Source organism: Protomyctophum parallelum, assembly GCF_964188405.1.
Source record: "Protomyctophum parallelum genome assembly, chromosome: 6".
In the NCBI taxonomy this organism is placed as follows: Eukaryota; Metazoa; Chordata; class Actinopteri; order Myctophiformes; family Myctophidae; genus Protomyctophum; species Protomyctophum parallelum.
Window position 1 is genome coordinate 27501966 of NC_139701.1, and position 21057 is coordinate 27523022.

At 44.0% G+C, this 21057-nt stretch overlaps 1 protein-coding gene across 2 annotated transcripts in view; it reads left to right on the forward strand.

The window, feature by feature from the left end:
• Positions 1-19208: 19208 nt before the first annotated feature.
• Positions 19209-21057, forward strand: part of LOC310859763 (uncharacterized protein) — a 137952-nt gene continuing 136103 nt past the window's right edge. For both annotated transcript variants that reach the window (XR_014569337.1, XM_083766472.1), the window contains exon 1: positions 19209-19770. Coding sequence is in view for 1 of the 2 variants with exons in the window: in XM_083766472.1 (XP_083622598.1) it covers positions 19715-19770 (56 nt within the window). In the remaining variant the exon portion in view is untranslated. The remainder of the gene's footprint in view (positions 19771-21057) is intronic.

Consider the following 21057-nt stretch of genomic DNA (forward strand, 5'->3'; position numbering starts at 1 on the left):
GGTAGAAGGAGATTTAGCTATTGACCCCCTGATGTGACTTTGTTTAGTGTGAAATGAGATGAGGAGGAGGAGGGCAGAAGATGGATGCTAATCAAACCAAGATATTTGGTTTTGATGGTAGACGGACACAGGCTGCAGGGTAGCATCATGCCTTTATGCAGCCCACCGTATCTAACACAGCTTAACAGTGTAGTTAACGCCTGTCAGTTACATGGCTACTCTGCCTGGCAAAAGATGTCTTTTTGACCCAGGGTCTAAAATGAATATATTGGCCTTGCTATTGACATGAAGAGAGGAAAAGCAGATTATTATTATTATTATTATTTTGTACTTGTACTTGTGTGCAGATTCTTCTCTTAATTTCAGGAGGCATTTTTTGCATCTGTTTAGTTTTGAGATGTGCATGTCTGTTTTATCATTGTAAAAATCACACCAATCACTTTTGGCGTCTTCACTTTTCTGCCCTCACATGTACTTTGCTCAGCCAATCAATCAAATCATCGCTATGGGGTGATCAGCCAATCACAAGCAAATGTTTTTGTTCACACAAATCTGGAAAGCTGGGCATAGGCAAAAATAGGATCCTTTTCCCTTACCGTACATCTCATGCTCTTCCGCAGACAGTGTTGCAACAATATGGGTCATAGAAAGGAGTTTTATGTACATTATTTTACTAATTTACCTCCAAGGCAACAGCTTTAGAGCCATATGTATGACGATCTGCTTTAAACATGTGGGAGGGGAGGGTTATTTCACACTGGTCTATTTCTGGCCAGGTGATTCACAAAGTGAAAGGGTCCCTCTGTTGGACAGTTACGGGAAAAGACCACCAAGCCGTTTGTTTAAAGCTTTCTGTTACGGGAAGAGTGGGTCCAGCACCCATGTTACAGTACTCATAGCTCAAACAAAGCTACCGCACAGTACTTATAGGTTTGGCGGGTGCTGAGGCAAGCATTGGAGCTGCAGTATTAGATTCCACATGCATTCCATGATTCAACAACATGACTTTGCCAGTGGAGCTCTCCTGCTGTCTGTTTGACCAGGGAAGCCCTGCGCCGCTGTAACTGCATTCAGATCAGGACTTGAATAGAGGGACTGTTGGAAGAATTGTGTCAGTATGATGGAAGGATGAAATCTCTTTCTTTGATTTTCTTCCCTTGTTTCCACATGACTCTTCTCTGGGGCCATTGTTTGTCTTGGAATGAGTGAACAGTAGAGGGGGGGGGGGGTGTACAGATATAGCATTGTAAGCGAAACGAGATCAAGTGTCCTATCTCTGTGCTGTAAATATACCAGTAATTGTAGAGGAGTTATGGGAACTATAAAGTGTCCAGAGAGTCTATGGACATGGTTATAAATTAAAAATCACACCCGTGTAAAGTGAGGGGAGCTCTTATCATCGTACATCATCATGGATCATCTCATACTGGCCAATCAGAATGCCTGTTGCATGTTGCCACAAATATACGTCATATTTGGCGGACATTTTACCTAATTTCTCCTTTCATTGTCTATAGCAAATATGATACGTGTGGGGACAAGATGACGTAAAGTTTCCCTTCATTGTCAATGGTTTGTGTTGCAGACATTTTGTGAGGACAAAAGCTGTATATAGGAGGGGCTAGCGGCCCTCAAAAATCACACCCGTGTAAAGTGAGGGGCGCTCTTATCATTATACATCATACATCATCTCATGAACAACTGAATTTATGTGTTTGGTTAGCCGATTTGCTCGTCTACATATGACATACATTTTGTCAATGCCATTTAATGTTTGTGTTGCCACAAATTTATGTCATATTTGAGACACATATGACCTAATTTCTCTTTTCATTGTCAATGGCAAATATGAGACGTGAGGGGACAAAAGCTGTATATAGGAGGGGCTAGCGCCCCTCAAAAATAAATCACACCTGTGTGAAGTGAGGGGCACTCTTATCGTACATCATCATGACGTAAAATAGACAATATGCCTATTTGCTCAGACACTATGACTATTAATTCTCCATTCATTGTCAATGAGAATTTAATGTTTGTTTAAGACGAAGTTTGTGGACGGTAACCAAAAGCTGGAAGTAGAAGGGGATAGCGCCCCTCAAAAAAGAAGATGAAAGAAAATCCAGCTGAAAGTATCACCATCTACACAAGACACACACAGGGAATGTTCTGTACCATCTGTTAGGGAACAGGCAATGATTAAAGTGGTATTTCTTCCGATGAGTCATCAATTGTGCATTCTCTACACATGCTGTCTAATCCCCATGCAGAGGTGACATATTCACCATTAGACACTTCACAGAGCTTGGTGGGCACATAATAGCACGATAGCCTGTTTCCACATGCCACAGGGTACTTGTTTTAACGGAAATTGTTCACAGATCTCTCAATTCACTGTAAAGTCCAGCATGGGGCTATTTTGTTCTTTGCAGTCTCAGTATCTCAATATTATGCACACTGTTTGCAAGTTAACCCTGGGCATTGAGATACCTCCAGTACTTTCCATTTTACATCACATCCAGTTTAGTTTTGCCTTTGCCTCGACAGCAACTCGCAGATCTGGAAAGTGCTATTTCCATATAGAGATGACCCCTATCAGGATACTATGGGTTGGGATTTCAGAACCTTGTCTGAGACCTTGGAATATCTCAGCTGCCTGGGGTGGTAGAGGCATTTACTTGCCTTATTTGCCACAAACTCCAGTCTGTGTGCATTCTCCAAGTCAATTCCTCAGTGATGTGTGCCCGGGGTATTTGAAGCTGTCCATCCTTTCCACTGGTGTGCTAGACTGTTGAACAGGAGGGGCATGTAGGGCCTCTGCCTATGCTACAGAAGACCATATACGTAGCTGACCTAACCACTGTCTTCATTGTCATGCACATGCAAAAAACATGTTTTTTATGTGGATGTCGACATGTACACTACAGTGAGTGAGCCAGAAGAACCTAAACAATTACAGGTAATCTTGAATCCCAAGTCTCTGATAAAGTAATTTGGGATTCATAAAGAATTGCACTTCACCTACTGACATGCAAATGCTTTTTCTTCTTCAGAACCTTTCCCAGCATATCGTAACAAGCTCAGTGCATTGTTGTGATTGGGGACAGTATGAAATTCAGACGCACTGCCATTCCATATGTGGCTTCCATGTGCGGTTGGAGTTAGGGACAGCCACAGCCAGGGTTAGTAATGCGTTGTGTCGGAATGGTAATACGTCAGAAATAGCATGCTTCGGAATACTTGTGCGTAACCGTTGTGACAAGTTATGACTTATGAGCTTGTTTTATCTACTTTTGTGCAACACTGTCAAAGTGACAAATTATTAAATAGAGCATATATTTATGAAAGAACAAACAAAAAGATGAAATATGGAGGTACAACATTTCTGACCAACTTTGTTCTCATGCTTATGCTACCTTGATGATCCGCTGCAACTTCAAAATCAAATCTCTTCTGTCTCTCCCACAGACATATGAGGTAAAGAACTAAAGATGAGGACACTTATTTGTCAGCCAGCCACAGAATAAACCCTGGTAAGCCTTGGGGAGACGAGGGCACTGGAGTGTCACTCTTTTTCAGTGGTTTCTCCTTGTTTGGGGCCGTTGATCTGGAATAGTGAGACATATATGTCAGTTGTCTGTGTATGTGTGCAATGTTGCTAAGGAAGGAGACAGGATTCTTTAACCTGTGTTCTGGTTGACAGGTGGCAGGCGACAACCTAATGGCCAGCAGGGCAGTAGGGCAGCAGACCTGGGCTATTTTTGCCTTGATGGCACAGGCCAGTGACACGAGACAGCTGATGGATGGACGAGCATCAGAGCCTAAACAGGGGTGACGTAAAGGAAGGAAAGATTTGAAGGATAATATAATATTATAATTAAAGGTATATTCAGTGATTTCACTCAAAAAACCTTAGGTTTAGTTTTTGGCTGTGGGACCCAGCCTTTCGTCCAATCAGGATAGAGAGTCAAAAACGAAACCTAAGGTTTTTTGACCCCCAGGGGTTAACTGGGGACAGGGAGGAACTCCTTATATGGCCAGCACACTCTATAGTAGGGAGGACTATCACAACAAAACAAAAAAATAAGTGATATTTGAATTAAGTGAAATCACTGAATATACCTTTAATATAAAATCTATAATATATGTTCTCAATCTCAAGGTATTTTTAATTTAAAACCTTGAAAAATGAGATCTCATTGTGATACTGAACTTAGAGTATACTATGTCCCTAGGTCCCTTTATCCAAGCCATTCATCCATTTATCCAAGCTGGAATACTTCACACCACGATGGCTGCCGTGTTACGTGGTGTTAAGTGGTCAGTGAACAAATTCTTTGGATTTTCAAGTGGGCGCAGATCCAGAAAAGGTTGGGAAAAACTGGTCTAGCCCCTGTCCTCCTGGAAAGACATGTATAACTTCAAGGTCTGAGTGTAAATCCTCTGTAAAACACAATCCACCTCTGATTCTTGTGATGTTAAACTAATCTTGCAGCGTGTATATGAAAGATTTCCACTTTAGTGTTTATAAACTGAGTGGTGCAACTCCGTGTGGTGGGCCCCCGGAACTTCCAGGCCCAGGGTGCCAGCCCGGTTCTGGCCCCGCGTCCAAAACGATCGAGAAATGACAGAGTTACCGTGTGGTAAGCAGACAGTGAGACACCTCTCCCTCCCTTTCCCTCTCTTTCTCTCTCTCTCTCTCTCTCTCTCTCTCTCTCTCTGTAATTAGCAGGCAACAGTGCAACACTATCTCTCTCTCTGTTTCTAGCACAACAGTGCCATTTTTGCCCCTACTGGTACTCTAAACATAGGGACGGACATAGGGACAGGTACGTGGACATAGGGACAGGTACGTGGACATAGGGACAGGTACGTGGACATTGCTGTTCCTTGGAGTGTTGCACCACTCAAAAATATAGCCCTACAAGTATGTCGTAAATAACATAGGCCTGTGGCTTTCAAATATACAAGCTCACAACCTGTCGCATTGTGGCGCATGTGAGCTTGTAGAACTGCTATCTTTGGCAAAGACATTTGGTGTAGAGGGGTAAAATAAAGGGGCCAAGAATAGACCCCTGGGAGACCCCAGTAAACAAAGTATAATATGGTTTAAGATGGGTGTTTCTGTCAACGTTTGGTAACTAGCCCAGCATTTCATGGATACTTCCAAAACGTAGGAAAACTTTAGACGGCGGTACGTCACACACTGTAAACCATTCACTGTTCGGAGACAGATTTTTACGGTTTGTGTCATTTTTGCAGATGCCGAATACATAATCTGCTGTTTGTGTGTGTGGCTGAAATATTTTTCCTCTTTTGTCTCTGCTCCTGGGGGTTGTCCTGGAAACCAGAGAGCAGCACAGCAGGTCTTCTCTCTAGCACCAGTGAATGTATGTGTTTTTCCCACTGAGACTGGGAACAATTTTCTGTTGCAGTTGTTTCTAATCTTCACTGGAACACATTGTTTTTGTGTTTATTCTCCAGTGGAATAAAAAAAAAGCCCAGGTCTGCTTTTCATTGCTTTTGTTTGAAGTTTAGAGTGTCTCACACAGAGCATGGCTGTGGTGCTTCTTACAGGTAGGGAGCAGTTAAGTGAAGCAGGCCGTTTTCCTCCCACGGACGATCCAAAGGGACGTATGAAGCACCAAAACATTCACACATGTCAAAACCATAAGATTCTTTCATAGCATAAACACCAGGATGTTTCTCCATATCACCTCCTCCTTATAATTTTGCATTAGATGGCTTGGAGTCCCATATGCGAGCGTTGTTTACTGCAATTCAAACCTGTGTCAAGTATTTTATTGTTGATCGTTAAAGAAGGTGGGCTGGGGGCACGGTGGCACAGTCGGTAGTGCTGTCGCCTCACAGCTAGAAGGTCCGGGGCTCAATTCCCGCTGGGGACGCTGTGGGCGCTGGGGGTGTGTTCTCTCCTCCGCGTCATCAGTGCCCATACCCGAGGCGGGGTTGGCGAAAGGGCCTTTCTGTGTGGAGTTTGCATGTTCTCCTTGTGTCCCCTAGGGCTAGGGTAGGTACCATCACAAAAACATGCAGTAATCCTGGTCTCTAAACTACCTCCCCGTGGACACCCGGGGCGCCTGATGGAGAGGAAAGGAACTGATCGGAATAACGTGTTCCTTCCACGCGCTACGTCCGGCCGGGGAAATTCTCCCCTGTCAGGTGAAAAGAAGCAGCTTGGACTCCTTGTGCATAGAAGGAAGCATGAGGTCAGTCCGCTGCCCCCCAGGTTGGCAGAGGAAGTGTAGCACCCAGGATTACATTTGATAATTGACACTGGGTGAAAAAATGGGTTGCAAAATCGTGGGATAAAAATTAATAAAAAAATAGGTGGCCTTTGGATTCTTTCTTGTACTCTGAATTTCCCAGCAATTGTGGCATTGTTCTATATATGTGTGACATATAGACACATAATGTGTCCCATCCCACTGAACTTATGTACGTACGTATATGTTAAAACAAAACACATTTGTAAATGCTATCTGACCCAGTCCTGTGTGTGTCTGTGTATATCAGTGGTTCTCAAACATTTCATGTCAAGGAGAAGGACCCCCAAATTGAGGGGGTATTCTATCACAGACCTCTATCCGAAAATACTTTGTGCCAGTGATGCCCAAAAGAGAACATTTGCGTTGTTAAATATCTTCAAAATTCTTACAAATTCCTCCATACCAGATCTACAAGCTGTATATTACTTGTACAGTAGGCTATTTTCAAAAGGTATGAAATAGGGTTCAAGTGGTTAAAGATTTAACCACTGGAGAGTCCACTTTGAGAACCACTGATGTTGTACAGTAGTGTACAGTACTGAGTGTGGGGGGGATAGTGACCTTAAAGGTAAAGTGTGCCTGCGGTCATTGCAGACTTGTGAAATATTTCTGCCGCTCTTAAAGTGCAGGAGAGGCAGCAGAGAGCTAGTGTGAAGTCTCTGCTGTGGGGGGGGACACTTCCGCCCATGAAGGAGAGGCGTGTGCTTCCATTAACTCCACCAATGCCGCAGTGGTTCCCAACCTTCTTTCCTTGTGGCCTTCTCTTCTTACTTTGTGTGGGAGGGGGCTGAGCCACACACACACACACACACACACACACACACACACACACACACACACACACACACACGTGCACGCACGCACTCTTGTATTTTTCAGACTTGTTATTGTTAACCATTTCTTCCCTATATACTTAGCCGACCTACAAGGTCACCCATAGATTGGCTATTTTCATTGATTTTAAATTGTTCTAGGGGTCCGCTTATGAACATTGTTTAAAATGCAGGACTACCTCCAAACAGACCGCACTGTGATCCCCCCCTCCCGGAATCCGGGGCCCGGACAAAGACTGCCGCTGAGGTCAATGTACTGCGGAACTTCACACCTGTCGCATGTCGTCTCTCCCACACCTGTGGGATCTGTCTTGACTGACAATTCTATTGTCTCTGAAATGGAGGGATACAGCATCAGACCTCATCTTTCCTGCAAGCACTGGTGGACAAAGTACTCAACCCCTGTACTTGAGTCAAAGTTACAAAAGTAGCAGAATGTGGCGGCACTGGCCCAGGAGGTGGAGAATTCGCTTGGGAACCAGAAGGGTCCCGTTTCGAGCCCCGGTAAATTTATTTCCCGGGGTTCTCTTCCTAGAAATATTGTGGACTGAAAGTCACACGCTTCCAAAAGATACTCAAAATCATTTACTTAAGTACAATGAAAGAAAATGTACAATGAAAGAAAATGTACTGTCCATCACTGTCTGAATCAATGTACCTCAGTCGAGTGAATAAATCATACTGCCCCATGTATCCTTACCATTAAGTATGTCTCTTCCAACTCAAAACAGATTGACATAGTTAAGGACTGTCTGGTTGGAGGAAGTATTCCCACAGTCATAAACCCATTTTGCCATGCTGAGAACCTTTACCACTGGGCCCAGTCGGCACCTGTGTTAACATGATCCCCTGTGCAGCTTGTGTATCAAAATCAAATCTCTCTTGACAGCCATACTGAACTTGTACAGTTTATATACCACAAGCTCCTCTTGTTTCAAATGTACCCAACAAGGATTTTATGTCAATCGTAATTCCTATGGCATATACCTCTATGCAGTTTTCTTTTATAGATAGAGTGAAACTATTGCAGAGAGTGTGAATGGTGTGGAAAAAATAACTACAGGTTCTTTGCCATAGCCCGCTGAGCTAACAGGCCACCCAACTTAACAATGATTTTCTTTGTGAATTGTTCAATGTCTATCACGATTGCTCAACACATTATCCTTGTTTAATGATTATCCTCTGGGTACTGGCTGCACTTCACACAGAACATGTGAAGGTTCTAGGCATCAATTACTAGCAGCCTAATAGTATCACTGGAGATAAGAAAGAACATGCCTTTCAAGCCATTCTCTCATCCCTCTCATGAAATGAAATGGGATTTTACTCAAGGAGCATTCTAGTTAGGAAGCATAAAGCTTCTCTCTGTTCCACAGCCAGCTCCTCAGAGAATTTACGCCAGACAGAGGATCAGCCACAAAGATGAAAGCAAGGTCAGGCCAACTTCTTCTCTTCCCTAACTCAGCAGCTTCTAGTCTGGCAAGTGGCAACTCCTCCACTATTCTTGTCTTTTCTCTTCCTCCTCTCCTCTCCACTCCTCTCCACTCCTCTCTTCTCCTCTCTTCTAGCTCTTCTCCTCTCGTCTCCTCTCTTCCTATACCAGAGCTGCGTCCTACTACACAGCACAGAGTTCTTCACACTTGTGTGAAGTGAGTGGTGCAATTCCGTGTGGGGATCCCTGGGGGTCCCGAAAGTTCCAGACCCACAGGAAACGCGCCCAGGGGGGCGGCCCGGTTCCAGCGAGCCACCCCGTGTCTGAAATGGTTGAGAAATGACAGTTACCGTGTAGGGGTCCCCAGGGGGTCACTGTACTGTACTGTACTGTACTGTACTGTACTGTACTGTACTGTACTGTACTGTACTGTACTGTACTGTACTGTACTGTACTGTACTGTGTCCATCCGCTGTCGGAACAACAGTGGGTGGATTTTGGGCCCATGGGATTAGCCACGCTACCGGGAACGATATGACACCGGGCGGCAATGCAGGAGTGGACTGGGAAATTGTTTCCTCTGGTGGTCCAGCCTGAGACATATTGAGACACAACCTGGACTGGTTGTTGTTGGCCGGGGGAGGATGCATGCCTACACTACTTGTACCCATGGAATGCTGGGTGACATGACATTCTTATTGTATCGCGACATATTCCTTGATTTTGTGGATGTAACTTTGCTGCACCTGAACTATATATGTCCTTGTATGCAATGTCCTCTGTGTGGACATAAATACATTGTTAAAGTGTGTGTGTGTGGTGTGTGTGTGTGTGTGTGTGTGTGTGTGTGTGTGTGTGTGTGTGTGTGTGTGTGTGTGTGTGTGTGTGTGTGTGTGTGTGTGTGTGTGTGTGTGTGCACTGTTGTGCGCGCGCGCGCGCGCGCACAACAGTGACACTTGGTGGTGAAAACCAACAAAACGCTATTTTCGTGCTCGGACCAGGGGGGCAGTCAGCCAGATATTTCGTGAAGCCTCATTTGAAATCGGTAGTTCATAATAATGGCCTGTTGTGGCGCTGGACTGGACCCAAAAAGCCCCATAGCTCCATAGAGGCCCATGTATTTTGGCCCAACTTCACCTAGACTGTATTACCTTAATAAACATGGTCATGAATACTTTCTTCTTCCAGTCACTAGTTTAAAGTCTCATTTCTAATGTCATAATATTCTTTTTGGAAAATTATGGTCCCATTAATTAAAAAAATGACCATAAAGAAAAAAAAACATCGCGTATGTTCTGAGGGGCGTGGCTACCGTTACAGTCTATGATCGGGATTCCCCTCCCACTCGAGTCAAAATAAAAACCAACGGAGAAGAAGGGGGGAAGTCCCGCCTCGTTGTCTGGGCAGCCAATGGCCAGCTGGTCCAAAACGGAGCCAGCCAATGGCCAGCTGGTACCAAACGGATCTAGAAAGATGGCGACTTACAGTGCAGGAATAACAGGCTTCATTTTACGTCCATGTTAGACCCGGCGAACGCTTTGTCCATATTTTTTACAGTCTATGGCTCGGACACAGCCAGGGCCACAGACAGCCAGGGACACAGCCAGGGACACACATAGCTGTCTATAGGAGTGGTTGCACCACTCAAAAAATTGCAAGCTGTGTTGTGTTGGCTATTTTTTTAATAGCCAACACAACATTTACAATAACAGACACTTTAAAAAAATGTCATTGTTTTTGATGGGTTAAACTGGGCCAGCTTGTCTCAATAAACTAATAATACAAATAATTCTAGAGATCCATAAATCTGAACACTTCACTGTGATAGTGGTTCCTATGTCCTGCAAAGAAAGCAGCATGTTGCCAAGATGTGGGACAACTGGGACTTATGTATATGTACCCCATTATGGTACCCCATCATAGCACAACAAAATGACAGCAGTGGGACCTTTTTTTCTTTATGGAACTATAGATATAGTATACGTCTCTGTTATGTCAGTTTTGTAACACTGGTTTTCTCAAGGAAGAATGTTGCTCATGAATTAAAGATCCTTATTTGCAAACATTTGTAGACCTAAGTGTATGGCAAGCCGTTTAAACATTTAAGCCAACCATACTAATATCTGGATCTTTTAATGTGTGCGGTAACTACCACAATTTTTGTGGCTGCTTTTATCTAATCCTGGCTGTCTGGAGTCTCCTGCGAGCATTGTTTACTGCAATTCAAACTTTTTTGACGTTTTGTCTTTTTCTGGTCACAGTGGAAGGATTATTGTTTTTAAAGATATTGTTTGGCCTTTTAGCCTTTATTGATAGATGTATAGTAGGTAGACAGGAAACGGGAGAGAGATGGGGGGAGACACACAGTAAAGTTCGTCGGGATCGGGACTCGAACCCGCAAAGCAAAGCAAAGCAAAGTTACCATGTTTACCCAGGGTAACTGGACTAAGTTCAAGAACTTGTTTACAGCCAGGCCCTGCTCATAGAACATTTCATGGTAGGGGTTCAATGCCTTGCTCAGGGGCACTTCAACGGTGGTAATTTTAACGTGCCGATCCGGGGATACGAACTAGCGACCTTCCGATATCAAGACCGCTCCGCAAACCGTTCGGCCACCGCTGCCCCGCAACATACTGTCATGCTGGATCAGTGTCACTGAACCACTAAACCGGCCCAGGCCTTGAAGGATTATTGTTTATTGTTGCGGATTCAGTACACTACTAACGGCATCGTCACATATTCGCTGCTCTGCTCTCGACTGCTCCCAATTAGTAGAAGAAGGCCAAGTTTAATTCAGAAGTTAATAATGGTTTGCAGATGGATGCAGTGACTAGGAAGAGAAAGTAAAACAAGCAAGTAGACCGAGCCTGTATGGGAATGCTCTTTCTGGTTGGTTTAAAAACCATTGTGTATGTAGTTGAAAGTCAATATTCCATTCATTTGGTGGACTGTTGAGGCCCCTGCCCATAGAACTGTTGTGCTCTGGCATTTCAAAGGACAAACTTAATGACCTTTTCTTCAACGCTTGACTGATTTATTTTCTAAAAAGCACTCAGTGATGATTTACTGTACCCATGCACTAGAAGATTACCTCTGGCTCTATAACTCTGTCTACCCATCTATCTTACAAGGTCAACATGTCTGCTAGAAAAAGACATATCTATGTCTGAAAACAGGTGTTAGCATTGTAAACACGTTAAGGTAACGATGGCATCTCATATTTTAATTTTTTGTCACAAAGATAAACAAATACTTATTTCCAGCTTCATATTTTCTGCTTTTAGTGTTCTGATCACTTGACATCACGTCATGGCACAAGAGAAATGTTCTGATTCACGTTTTGAAGGTGATAATTAGCTAAGCTGATTGTTCATTGTTACAATCTAAATGGCATGGAAAAATAATAAGTTATAATATGTACTGTAACCTCTACAGGGACCATTGTCATTGAGCTTGACATTTGATTTTCTTCTTTCCTGTTTAGCAACAGAAAAGGGAAAGCCATCAGCATGTTTAACGCCAGGCCACGACAGATCCATTTGGGAGAAACAGTGGAGGAAGAGCAAAGTGGGATATTAATTTCCAACAGGCTTTCCTTACCAGGTACATATTTTCCTTCCCTTTCTTTATTTTCCTCCCACCTCCCTAACATTTTGTTAGGTACTGCATAGTTAAGTACAATCACAGACACACCGCAAACTGCTTATTGAGGATGTTACGGAAACTATTTCATGCTTTGTCAGGTTGAGTAATTTATTTGTGCCAAGTTGGGATCTTGGCAGGCCTTAGATGCCATTGGCTTGTTTTGTTGGTTTGGTTTGGTTGACTTTTTGTCAACTTGTGCGAAACTAATTATTCACAAAAAGAAAGGAAATATCCACCTCTGCTGGATAATCTTTTCTTCCATGTCCTGTTGAAGAGCTCTAGATAGATTAAACTACATTAGAACAGATGTGTGAGTATCATTATCGTGCTTATGAACTGTACATGTCTTTGCCTCATTCAAAATACAACATAAGTTACATTTTGAAACGTAACATTTACAGAACTGAAAATGAAGACATACCAAAACAACAAGCCATCTAGCCACTGCTTTCAATCACAAACGCACAGTCCATTCAGAGTGTGTAAACTGTACGCTGTTTCAAAAGAAATATAATTAACACACATGCGCCCTCTTCTCCCAGCACTGTGTGTTTATTTCTTGGGGGAACACTGGCAACTTCCATCGTTCACCAGTCCTTCTCCACCCCTGAGGGGCTGTCACTTTCACTACACACTCCCAGACTTCCTCCAGGCCCAAACACCCCCTTGTCCCTGGACTCCCCTGGCCCCCTCTCTCCCTCCTTTCCCATGGTCCCTGTAGCTCCGCGAACCACCCCAACACACACACAGCCTTCCATGGAGGATTGTTTTGGGCTACGTGCGTCGACCCCTTCTTTGCTCCGCCATCTGTTAAGCACTCCCCCAGCTGTTGCCCACTCTCTCCCCCACTCGGCAAAATAACAGCCCTACTAGTCTGTGACATGCACGGAGGATCGAAATTACACAGGGGCTTGGCTGTTAATTAGAGAGGGAGGGAGGTTTTAGTGTCCAGGCAGTCTGCAGGTAGACCTTTAGCCATGTAGTTGGCCACAGACACATGCCAAACCCGTCCACTGCCTCCCCCACAATTGTCAGCTTCATGGCAGGCGCTGACCGATGCGCTGTTTACCATTCATCAGAATGAAACCTGCATCATTATCCTCTAAAGAATCCACCTTGGCTTAGCCATATGAAACCTATAGCATCCCTATTCTGGGGGTGAACAATTGGATAAAATAGCTGATCTACAAGCTCAAAACATGTCGCAACACATTGTGAGCTTGTAGATAAAAGAGAGTTGCTTGTAGAAAAGCTTGGGTCCCTGGACCCGTGGGGGACTACGGTCAACTACGGTAAGTATCTAGTCTTTAATAGTTCAACGCAAAGATACACTAAAAAAAGAAAAAAAGCCTGAATTTGCACTTGAGTTTTTTACCATGTGTATTAGCCATAGGTATTGGCCTACATTCTGTGTCCTCCAATAGCTTCCCCCTTGTTCTGTTTAGTCAGTCAAGGTTGACTTTGGCTTCAGTCTGTTCTTTTAAGGCTGAGACTTTCCATGCACCCTGCATTTACAAGCTGTTACTGTACAATGAATTGTGCAGCTGAAAGACAATATGGTCCTCAAGTGCCACATGGTGTTTGGATCCAGCACTTCCAGAAGGATGTAGCAGTTCCCTGGTGTTGAGATTACATGATGCATGTGATAATACACCCTTAGTCCCTGAGACTATGGGTGCCCAAACTGGGTGCTCAAACTGCCATTATTCACTGACATATTAAGAACAAATGTTTCCTTGTATATTTTCTAATAAAAATATATTATACCATCACGGTTAACCACTTAAACCCAATATAGGCCTACTTAATGGACTGGAGTCCACCAGGGGTTTATACTAGGCCTCCTCCTTTCTTACCTCAATGTCTTTGTGGAAAAACAAGCTCAGCTCACAACATGCTGTGAGCTGGTAGATCAGCTATTTTCACCTGAATCTTTGCCACAGAACAAGGATGCTAAGGTTGATGTAATGGTTAAAATTGAGACTTGACAGCCTTCAACACCTAATTAAACAAAGCAGGGGGTTTAGTTTAGTAATACTACAGATTTGAAAGGTGATGTGGGAATCTGGGATTTGTCGGTTATGTAACATTTGATCTTCTGGCAGGCAATTGTCCCTGACCACATGTTACTCAGATCAAGAATCCCTCCTAGGCTACATGTTCTTCCAGATCTTCTTAGTCATTGTCCAGGAACACTGGTCCATTGATACGCATAGTGGATCTGGCTGAGGTTCCGCAAATGTATTGGTCTTTGAATCTGAATGGATTAGAAATGAAACAGTGAGGGGGAACTCTGTGTGTTCAGATGGGGGCCGGGTCAGTGGACAAGTAGACTCGTTGCTGCCTATTCCTCTGATAGTAATCATTGCTTTATAGACTGTTTGTTCAGTGTGTTCAACAGGGGTCTCCCCGTCTCTCCATCCTGCCACACTAATTGATGAAAGCGCACCGGCTGTCTGTTCAGCCTACTACAACCACACTGGACTGCAGAAGCCTCCACACTACGCAGAAATATATCCTGGGGAAATGTTATAGACTACATTCCATGCTTTCCAATGTCATATTTACCGTACAGTGCATTTTTATGAGAATATATTATTGCACACTTGGCCTTCCCAAACACCTTCTTTGCTTTGACGAAGAATACGCCACAGTTTTGTAAACAGATCTACAAGCGAGTCACTACTTGACTCGTTGTTAGCTTGAAGATCTGTTATTTTTCCTCATGCACTCTTCCAATGGCCCCTCCCTTTTTTAGTAATTTGATCTTACTGCTTGTTCTAGGATCAAAGCAGTAAGATCGTAGGATTCGATTAGTCACACACGTTACCGCAGTGAAATTTGTTCTCTGCATTTGACCCATCTCTTGGAGCGGTGAGCCGCAGCATGCGCTGTGCTCGGGAATCATTAGTTGATTTGACCCCCAATCCAACCCATTGATGCTGAGTGCCAAGCAGGGAGGCATTGGGTCCCATTTTTACAGTCTTTTGTATGACCCGGCCGGGGATAGAACCCCGACCTCCCAGTTTCAGGGTGGACAATCTAACCACAAGGCCACAGCGCCACTGTCTGGTGCATAACCTGACTCCGCCAGATGGAAGAGACGCTTGCTTCACAATAACATTTGTTTCACAACGTACTTCCATTTGGGATCTCTGTAGCCCAATTGCTGAAGAAAGCCGTTCCTTTTTTCAAGCTACTTGGCAGGTGATTGGATGTAGACAGGTCAATATGATTGACAGACGGTCCTGTCAATCATATTGACCTGTCTACATGACATATGGTAGCTGCACCAGCAGGAAATTAAACAACCTCCCCGAACGACAAAAGTATTAACGAACGCTTGATAGCATTAGGTTCAACACAAAACCCTCACTCAGTGTCGGATGTGAAGGTCATGTTTTCATTTGCTTTCAAGAATAGAAGACGATTTTCCAATTTGAAGGCGCTAGGGTTAGCTGCCACTGATTGGTTCGTCTCGGGCACAAGATGGTTCAATGCAATCCCTGAGCGATCCCAGATGGAGGCTGTATTGTCTCAATAACGCCGCCACCTGGCGGAGTCAGGTTAGTTCCAGCACTCACTGAACAGACAAGAGACAGAAAAGTCCCAACAACAACACAACACAGGGACGCGGACAGCCTTTCACATGATCGCTTCAATGGCAGTTTATTGTCTAATGTGCAAACATATGGTGGACATGGACACACAACGTCATGGACACAACTTCAAAGTGTCATAGATATAATGGAAAACATTTTCTTCATTTCTTTTCATCGTGTGTGTGTGTGTGCGTGCGTGTGTGTGTGCTTGCGTGCACGATACCTGACTCAACTATATTATTAACTCTATGCTCTTGCTCTGTCGGCAGGTTTGCAGACAACGTGCAAGACACACACACACACACACACAAGCACATGCATGCACACACACACACACACACACACACACACACACACACACACACACACACACACACACACACACACACACGCACACACTACAGAGAAGAGAGCAGACAGGGGACGCACGCTTAAAATTGTTTACAATGTGTGCACTGTGCAGAATGTATTATACTCTGTCTTACACCGCACGCAATTCTGTCATTCGAATTCTCTCTCTTTAATTTAAGTCTGATTATTCATTCCTTGTGCCAGTTGTTATCATCCGTCAATAATCCGATTGTACGACTTCAAAATAGTAGCTATTCGGGCCACAGGCCCAACCTCTAGCTGTGAGGGCAGCGAAGCTACCCGAACCTCTAGTCTTTTTAATGAACAAAAGAAAATGTATTTTCAGGTATATATTCTAGTTTAAAATGTGTCTGCTAATTTCTTTGTCATCACTTGCACTTGCACTTCCACTTCCAATTTTTTCTTGTATCCTGTATTATGTATAGAATTAGAATCCTGAAAATGCGTATTTTTGTGAAAATAAGTGTATATTATGTATATTCTGATAGAAACCATTGTTATAGAATGTTTGTTGGGGGTTTGTTGGGGTTTTTGAATCAAAAACTTTTAAAGAGTGAAAATAGTTTATCTACAAGCCGTGAGCTTAAAGACAAACTATTGTCTTGTTATTTTCACATCTCACAGGGGAATGCATACCACAACCACAGTCAGACTTGGTTACGGTATGTGGATTTGGATATTTGCTTGCGGTCAACTGTGGCAGTTTTGCCACATATATTCTGAATGCTTGGATTAAAATGTGGGTCTCCCATGTGGAAATCAAAACATTACTTCCTGAAAAGTTTTGGACATACAAGGTTTCCACTGGACGTTGACGAAAAGCAGGGTCATGCTGCTGCAGTACATAACTGATCTGCGATCAGCGTTGCTGCTGGGCGGCCAACATTTCATCCTTTCTGTTCCTGCAAGAGGAGGAAAACATCTGGCTGCAGGCACAGCTGTCCTGAGAGGCTGGCTGATGAAAAAGACAGAATACCTCCCAGCGGCACGTGCTTCTTCCTCTGAGACAACTGTGTTTGATGAAGAGAGGAAGAACGCTTGACCCACCATGACAGACAGACCGACAGACGGACGGACGGACGGACGGACGGACGGACGGACGGACGGACGGTGCCACAGATCTCTTGTTTTTATTCACCATGAAGTGAATGCTGCATTACTAACCATCCCTCGTCATTACCAACTTCCTTGTTTATTGTGGCTGGCACTGGCTTGTTCCCAGCCAAATACACATCCTCAAGTCTCTAAAAGTCCTTTGACCCCCCCCCCCTTCCTCCCCCATCTCATTCCATGGGTGTTATATCCCTTTTTCTGTATATATATATTTTTTTTTAATTTCAAATTTGTGGCTATGGGACCCGACATGCTCCACCTGGGATTAGAGGAAGGAACTGCTGCGTCTGCTACAGTCCCCCAGTTCCCTAAACTGCAAACCATATGGACTCCCCCTCTCTCTTGTCTGTGTTGAGGGAGGCTGAGGACGTCTGGCGGAGGATGCTGGTGTGTGTGTGTGTGTGTGTGTGTGTGTGGGGGGGGGGGGAGTGGAGGTGAGGGAAGGGAAGGGAAGGGAAGGGAAGGGGAGGGTGAGTCTTGGGGCAGCCCAGCCACAGAGCTCTGTTTGTTCTAGGTTAATGGGTCAACCTGAGCGGGGCACGGTGGAAGCAAGTTGGAGTCTGTTTGTTTGGAGAAATCGGCGGTCATGATAAATAAAAGAAACACAATTGTTTTCAAAGGGAAAAACACAGTGGCACTGTTTCAAGAAGCAAGAAACGGTAATCGGAGAAAGATGCACTGTGATCCTATAGCAGTGGTTCTGAAAATGTCTCATGTCATGGACCTCCAAATTGATATGTGATTTTGAGGCTGGGGATCCCCATAAGAGAAGATTTGTGAACATTTGCAACTTATATTTTTTCAAGAGCAGATCTAGTATAGCTTCTGTATCATGCTGGATTGTGAACTTAGAGATGGACTATTTTCAAATAGAATTTGTTGGTAACCCCCTGGAACCCCCAAAGGACCCCTGGGGATCAGAGTTAGAAAATGCTACTGTGATTAAATGGCATTCGTTAAACACAAATCAAATAAAAATACCACTCTGCATTACTGGACTGAACTATTCTCATGTATGTGATGCAGCAATGAGCATGCAGTCTATAGTGGCTTGCCGCTTGGCTGTATCATAATTGTTTGTTATTAGGATTTCATGTCAGGGATGGTTGTTGATAGGAGGAGGCCCTAGTTGATGATTGTGCTATTTTGGCTGCCGGCCAAAGACAATAAAGGTTACAGTAAGGTTGTTTTTCATATAATCCTGTCCTGGGATGGTGATTTACTGCAGTGCATGGTTCTCAAAGCGGGGTTCGGGGACCCCCAGTGGTCCTATTTCATACTATTCTACAAGCTCACAATGTGGTGAGAGATGCTTGTAGAATAGTGTTATGAGCTTGTAGATTGGCTTTCTGTTCTCTTTTGGTGGCCCTGGTACAGTGGTACAACAGATTTTAAGATCAGGGTCCTTATATACTATCCATCTTCAACCACTTATCTGTAGTCGGGTCGCGGGGGCAACAGCTCCACTAGAGAGCTCCAGACTTCCCTCTCCAGACCAACATTAGTGACATCCTCCTGGGGGGAGTTTAAGAACCAGATTCAGAATGTAATCTGAATGTCCAGCTCTTCTGTCGTTTTAGCATTGACCATTTGACCCTTGACATAATTATGCCATTAGGGGCTGCAACATATCCATGCACAATGCACATTTTGGCTGTTGTCTTCCAGCTTAATTATAATAGCACAAATAAAAAAATTGTCCATTGTAATAGGCTACAGTGTCAGTCTGTCTATCTACTGCCGTTTACGATCAGATTCAGTCATCATTCATACCCAGACAGTAGTAAGCCTCATTGACCTCAATCTAAAACCATACGCTTGCGTGATGTCACAACTAGTCACTTATAATTGGTGAAATCTTACACCAGCTAGTAGGAGTTGTTGGGTGAATAGTGAATACAGCTCCCCTTGCATCAGTGCAAGTCAAGGCACATTACAGAAACCACCGCCTGGAGGTAAAGCTGCGCAGAGTTGGATCTGCATGTGTACTGTTCTGTTCCATCCGTTCTGTTGCAGACTCGCTGTCTCAAGCGCGCGTTCTCTGATTCTTTAGATGCTGCTTGTTTTTTGTATCTTCTATATCTAGGTAAATCACTGGTATCGCTCGGCGTACTGATCTGTTGGCTACTTGGTATACATTCACTGATTTTCCATGCAGCTGTTGAGCGCCTCCAGTTTGGATAGGTCGAGAGAGAAAATAGCCTAATCACCACCGTGCGCCGCAAACCGCAAAGGAGCTGAGTGGTAGAAGTTGGAAAGAGTGGGAGAGATCTCTCCTCTGGACTGCATACAATGAGGAAATTCTGAGGTGGCAGTCCTCTTTCAGTTTACGTTTCCTTTGGCTGTAACCAAGGGTTAGCCCATGAACCGGTATCCTCTTGTGTGGATTTCTGTTTTCACCTAGAACTCTGCTGCCTGGACAAATGCATACAAATGCATTTAGGAGCCCAAAGGACAAGGAGTGGACACGTTTCTCCTGCGGCAGCAACGTAAGTTAATATTGATTGTGGATAAAGACGTGTGCTGTCTGCTGTGCATCATCTGCGCGCGTTTTGGCTAAGAGTGTTTCCAAAACATAGCCAATTTGCAGAGCCTAGCTTAGCTAGTGAGCGCTTGCATCTTTTTTGTGGAGTCGTTTTGCAAAAATAATTATATTTTATTATTATTTATATATATCTTAGGTTTTATATCATATTTAGCTAGTGAGCGCAACATGAGCAGAAGCCACACGGGTCTTGACTTTGACCTCGACTTGCGCGCACTCACTTGTCTAATGTCTAACCTACGGACCTGCGGCATTAAGAATATAATTTGGAGGTCCGTTCAATTCTCCCGTCTTTCATGTTTCTCCCTCCCCTCGTCCACAAAGCAACGACAAGACAATAGGCTGTAGTAGGAGGAGGACGGCGTCCAAAAGAAAGAGTATGCTTTTTGGAACGATCGATAATCTATGCCATGTTTAATTCTGCATGTAACCTATTGTTAAAAGTTTAAGTATATAGGCTCATACGTATCATCCACATCTGTCCAATGAATTAGCTTAGCTCACTCAAAGATTTCAGACTTAACTTGATTGAAGGAAATAATTGCTGTCGCGCACACATTCCTCATGGTAGTGCATTATTGACAACAACAGGCATGCGTTTTTTGCTGTCCTGTTACATTTGTCTGGACTGCCGAGCTTTGGAAATGTGCACGCTTTGAAACAGCTATTTAACAGGGGAAATGGTGCTATCAGAAGTGAAGCCAAGATTTCTGTAATCCTTTGAGTTCCTCCAGAATCCCTCCTCCAGATATGATCCAAAAGAGCTGTGCTCACAGTCACAGTGTGTGTGTTGCTTTTTGCTTATAGTGATTGTTCTATGGAAAATAATGTATAGCCAAGAAGTGAAATCCTCAGGGATCTAGCTAGTGTGTGCTTTGTTTCCTTGAGAGCAAAAATAAGAGCCTTTACATGGAACTTGGACAACTGCGAACAAATGTGAGCTCCTATGAATTCACTGAGAGAGTTAGTGTGTACGCATCACTGGCTAAGTGACATGCCCCTTGAGTGGCTCCTGAGCGCTAGACAATCACCCACTGTTACAGGCATTGCTGCTCCATAGCTGGCACTGGATTGGACTGTGGCTGCACAGACATACACTTGACTGAGAGCTGCTGCCTCGGAGTGCCTCCTCAGCACTGCCAACACTGTCTAGTAGTAACTAGACAGTGTTGGCAGTGCTGACTCTAGTTGCTCTTGGAGGAAATACTGCAAGGTTATGCAGGATGTTGGA